The following is a 5,159-nucleotide window of genomic DNA, read 5'->3' on the forward strand; positions in this document are numbered from 1 at the left end:
ATTCCAAATTAAAAATTTGGGATATTACACATGTACTGTCTTGACTCTTGACAGACTGAACACAACAAATAGAAGAGAACACAAAAAAGAAAAAAAAACAGAAAATGAGTGAGAAGGGAGGGAAATCCCTATTTCCTGCATGTTCTAGCAAATTCTCGCTGCATCACACAGGAAGGCGCACTAGCGGGGCCAATCCATTTGACGAGTTCATTCGTTCCGGTTTGGAGTGTTTTTGTCGTGATTTTAGTTTTTCTACATTTCTTGTTTCTTTTATCTTCTGTTCCGTTTCATTTCCTTTTTTCTGTTTTCAAGTTTATTTTTACTTTTTTCAAAAAATGTTTTGAAAATTTCAAATATTATTCGGAATTAAAAAGTTGTTCGTATTTACAAATTATGTTCACAATTTCGAAAAATATTTGAAATTTTAAAATAAATTGCGATTTCTGATTATTTTGTTTGAGATTCACAGAAAAAGTTTGAAATTTTCAGAAATGTTTCCAATTTCAAAATTGGTTTACAAATTTAAAAAATGTGCCCATTCTAAAAATTTGTTCACAATTCAAAAAGTGTTCACTTTTTTGAAAACTAGTTCATGATTCGCGAAAAATGTTTGAAATTTTCAAAAAGTTCTGTTTTTCAAGTTTTCTTGGCAAATACAAGAAAAGTTCATGTTTTCCAAAATTTGTACACAAATTCACAAATTATTCACTTTTTTTTCAAAACTTGTTTGTGATTGCTCAAAATTGTTCAGAATTTTAGAAATTGTTTAAGTATTTAAGATTTATTCACAAATTTAAAGAATGTTCCTGTTTTAAATTTTGTTCACAAATCCAAAAATTGTTCACATTTTTAAAAAACATGTTCGTGTTTATCAAAATTGGCTGGAATTTTTTCCATTTGTTAAAAAAATTACAAGTTCTAAAAATGTTCCCTGTTTTAAATTTGGTTTCATTCGAAAATTGTCCACAAGTTTTTGAAACTTATGTGTGTTTATCAAAAACATTCAGAATTTTGAAAAATAGTATTCAGAATTTTCAAGAAGTGATTATAAAACGGAAAAATAATCCAATCTGCAGTTGTAGCTAGTTCTAAATTATTCGCGCTTATTCAACATGAACTTTAACTAGCCGCGGTGGCTACCTACCTGTGTCTTCGATGGCGCGATCGTGAGCTCAAATCCTACTTTTTGTTTTTTACACCGCTCGCAGCTTCCGCGTGGACTGGCCCAGTCGGAGGACTGCTCTGTACGAGGCCCCGACATTCTGCCACAGAATGTGGCAGATAGGAGATCCCACAAGGGAAGGGAGCTCCTAGTCAGCGCCTTCAGCGCCAACTAGGAGTTTTGGCGCCTACGCAGCTGCGCTCTTGGGCCGGCCCAATACGGGCGCGTGCGCAAAAGGGAATTAAGGGATTATTTTGTTTGAGATTCACAGAAAATGTTTGAAATTTTCAGAAATGTTTGAAATTTCAAAATTTGTTTACAAATTTAAAAAATGTGCCCATTCTCAAAATTTGTTCACAATTCAAAAAGTGTTCACTTTTTTGAAAACTAGTTCATGATTCGCAAAAAATGTTTGAAATTTTCAAAAATGTACTGTTTTTCAAGTTTTCTTGGCGAATACAAGAAAAGTTCATGTTTTCCAAAATTTGTACATAAATTCACAAATTATTCACTTTTTTCAAAGCTTATTTGTGATTTCTCAAAATTGTTCAGAATTTTAAAAAATGTTTAAGTATTTAAGATTTATTCAAAAATTTAAAGAATGTTCCTGTTTTTAAATTTTGTTCACAAATTCAAAAATTGTTCACATTTTAAAGAAAACATGTTCGTGTTTATCAAAATTGGCTGGAATTTTTTTCATTTGTTAAAAAAATTACAAGTTCTAAAAATGTTCCTTGTTTTAAAATTTGGTTTCAAATTCGAAAATTGTCCACAAGTTTTCGAAACTTATGTGTGTTTATCAAAAACATTCAGAATTTTGAAAAACACTATTCAGAATTTTCAAGAAGTGATTATAAAAAGGAAAAATAATCCAATCTGCAGTTGTTGCTAGTTCTAAATTATTCGCGTCGCTTATTCAACATGAACTTTAACTAGCCGTGGTGGCTAGCTACCTATGTCTTCGATGGCGCGATCGTGAGCTCAAATCCTACTTTTTGTTTTTTACACCGCTCGCAGCTTCCGCGTGGACTGGCCCAGTCGGAGGACTGCTCTGTACGAGGCCCCGACATTCTGCCGCAGAATGTGGCAGATAGGATCCCACAAGGGAAGGGAGCTCCTAGTCAGCGCCTTCAGCGCCAACTAGGAGTTTTGGCGCCCACGCAGCTGTGCTCTTGGGTCGGCCCAATACGGGCGCGCGCGCAAAAGGGAATTAAGGGAAAAAAAGCTACCGCCAGCGAATGTATCGAACATGCGACCTCATGTTTTGTGCTACCTTGAGCTAACCGCTCGGCCCCTTGAGCGGGTTTGAACTACAACTTTGTTGCCTTTTTATATTCTTTCTTCTTTCCTTAACTTCTTTCCCTTCTTTCCTTCCTTTCCCTTCTTTCCATGCCCTTCTTTCCTTCCTTTCCCTTCTTTCCTTTACCTTCTTTCCCTTCTTTCCTTCCTTTACCTTGTTTCCTTTTTCCTTTATTTCATTTTTAGTTTTCTGATTTTTTATTCTTCCTTACTTGATGATTTTTTTTTCATATTCGTGAACTCTTTTCAAATCGATGAACTTTTTTCATTTGTCGATGATTTTTTTTCAAATTTGATGATTTTTTGACAAAAATCACAAATTCGAAAAGAACTTCATCGGATTTGAAAGAAGTTCAAAATAATTGAAAATAAATCATTGACATTGAAAAAAAGTTCATCAAATTTGGTAAAAGTTCATCGAATTTGGAAAAAAGTTCATCGAATTTGGAAAAAAGTTCATTGAATTTGAAGAAAGTTCATCGAATCAAAAAAAAAGTTCATCATAATTTGAAAAAGTTCATTGAATCTGAGAAAAGTTCATCGAATTCGATAAAAGTTCATCAAATTTTATAAAAGTTCATCATAATTAGAAAAAGTTCATCGATTTTGAAAAAAGTTCAGCGCATCTGAAAAAAAGTTCACCGATTTGAAAACAGTTCATAAAAAAAATGAAAAAAAAGTTAATGGATTTTAAAAACTACAAAAATATTTTTAAAAAATAGTTCATGAATTTGAAAAAAAGTTCATTGAATTTGAAAAAGTTCATCTAATTTCAAAATAAGTTCATCGATTTGATGAAAAAGTTCATGTATGTGCAAGATAATTTATTGTCCCAGGAAGAAGAAAAAAGAAAAATGGAAAAGAAAAAGGAAAAAGCAAAACGAAATAAAATGAAAAAAAAACAAGAAGAAACGGAACGGAAAGAATAAGGGTAAAGAAAGGTTCTACTTAACCACATGCGATTGATTGGTGTGCTGGTTGCACCAGTATGTAAAGAGAAAGGTTTCTGCTTCGAATCTCCGCGAGCGCAATAATTTTTGGCGGATTGAAAACACAGAAGAAAAAATTCCTATGTGGGCCGGCCCAGCGCGGGCGCGCCCGTTTGCAAAATACACATTAACGGACGCCTGGAGCGCCAAATAGGATTTGCCACAAGGGAAGGCATAATTCGTCCTGACTTTCAAGCCTTCCAGGCCTCTTGCATGCAACCATGAGCTGGATGGGCTCATGGACGAAATTGAGTTGCTCAGCCTTTCTGTTTCGCATTTCCTTTTTTTTCTTTCTCATTTGCAATAATTTGGAACTGTGTGTTTGGACCCAACACGACCGAACAAACGGAGTCCTTATCCGACCAGCCCGGACGTCTCCAAAATTTCCAAATCCATCCGTAGAATCTCATCTCCTTCTGCACGCTTTCCCTGAGGAGTCGACGGCGCACGCAACCTATATATACACCTTCCCTTGCGCCGTAAGAAAAGCCTCGTGAGATCATCGCCTCGTCGCCGATCGTGGTGTCTGCATGCAGCCGGCCGAGATGGATTCGCCCGCCCGAGAGATGCAGGAGATGGACGAGTTCGTGCTGGTCCCGCACGCCGCGGACCTCTGGTCGTACCAACTCGACGAGGACGACGATGCCCACGAGAGCGATGCGCGCTTCTTCGCCGGCAACGACGAGAAGACGATCGACGTGAACCACTTCGCCTCCGAGCCCACGCCCAACGCCGCACTGCAGTGCGCCACGACGGAGCCGCCGGCGCCGTCCGGCTCTGACTCTGAGAGCGAGGACTCAGTTGCCGACGAGGAGGAAGCGGTCGACGGCCTGTCGGAGAAGGCGTCGGATGCTGACGAGGACGGGGAGGTGGTTGTTGCAGATCAGGAGCCAGAGTGCAAGGAGTGGGAAGGCGATCACGGCCACGGGTGGCAGCAGCACGCGGTCGGCGTGATCTGCTCCGTGGGGCTGGCGGCGGCGGCCACCGGCCTGGCACTGCTTCTCGGCGGCCAGCAGCAGACGCCGCACAAGGTCCACTTCCGGGCCGCCGGTGATCGCAAGGTACTTAGCCTAGATATTATGCATACATGCAGTTAACGCGACGGTACAGAATAAACTTGTGATGATGTCGGTCAATTTCTTTCATATGCAGGTGACTAAGGTTTCAGCAAGGCGAGACGCGAGGCTAGAACAGGGGATGTCGGTGCCGCGGTTTGAGCATGCGCCGGCCATGATCTCATTCGGGGGTTCCTACGGCGGGCACCTGTTTTGATGGGATCGTGTGCCTATCGATCGTGTCGTGCCCGTGCAGAACTCTGGTCCATATTACCATGTTACGTTAGAAATTAGGAAGCAAATTCGTCGACTTGATAGAAACAAGGGTAATTTTGAACGCAGTTCGGTCTGTATTTTGGTGCTTATTACATGTAACCTGGACACAGCCCGCCGTGAAATTAATGATGCTCCAGAAGGTGGAAATAAACACAATGGTGAAAGCCAAGGGCATCTCCAACCCTGCTCCATAAAGCGGACACTGTATTTATCCGCGGACAATGATACAGAAGCCGGCTATCCAATCCCGTTTGTATACATTTCGAATGAGATTTGAGCAAACTAGACGACTTTTATATAAACGGATAAACCGGATGATTTTCATTTAAACATTCATTATATTTTGACATATTTTCATTAAAAAGCTTTCGGATCCAA

The 5,159-nt window shown here is 39.5% G+C and overlaps 1 protein-coding gene across 1 annotated transcript; it reads left to right on the top strand.

The window, feature by feature from the left end:
* The first annotated feature begins 3,854 nt into the window (after window positions 1-3,854).
* On the top strand, window positions 3,855-4,886 carry LOC123049098 (uncharacterized). Its single transcript, XM_044472088.1, has 2 exons — window positions 3,855-4,511; window positions 4,603-4,886. The coding sequence occupies exons 1-2, from the start codon at window positions 3,981-3,983 to the stop codon at window positions 4,720-4,722; spliced, it is 651 nt and encodes a 216-aa protein (XP_044328023.1). The 5' UTR covers window positions 3,855-3,980; the 3' UTR covers window positions 4,723-4,886.
* Window positions 4,887-5,159: the final 273 nt, after the last annotated feature.

The sequence above is a fragment of the Triticum aestivum genome, chromosome 2D (assembly GCF_018294505.1).
Source record: "Triticum aestivum cultivar Chinese Spring chromosome 2D, IWGSC CS RefSeq v2.1, whole genome shotgun sequence".
NCBI lineage: Eukaryota > Viridiplantae > Streptophyta > Magnoliopsida > Poales > Poaceae > Triticum > Triticum aestivum.

Coding starts and splice junctions, on each gene's coding strand:
- LOC123049098 (XM_044472088.1), top strand. CDS start 3,981: ATGCAGCCGGCCGAGATGGATTCGCCCGCCCGAGAGATGCAGGAGATG. Junction 4,512..4,602: donor GGGCCGCCGGTGATCGCAAG/GTACTTAGCCTA, acceptor TTTCATATGCAG/GTGACTAAGGTTTCAGCAAG.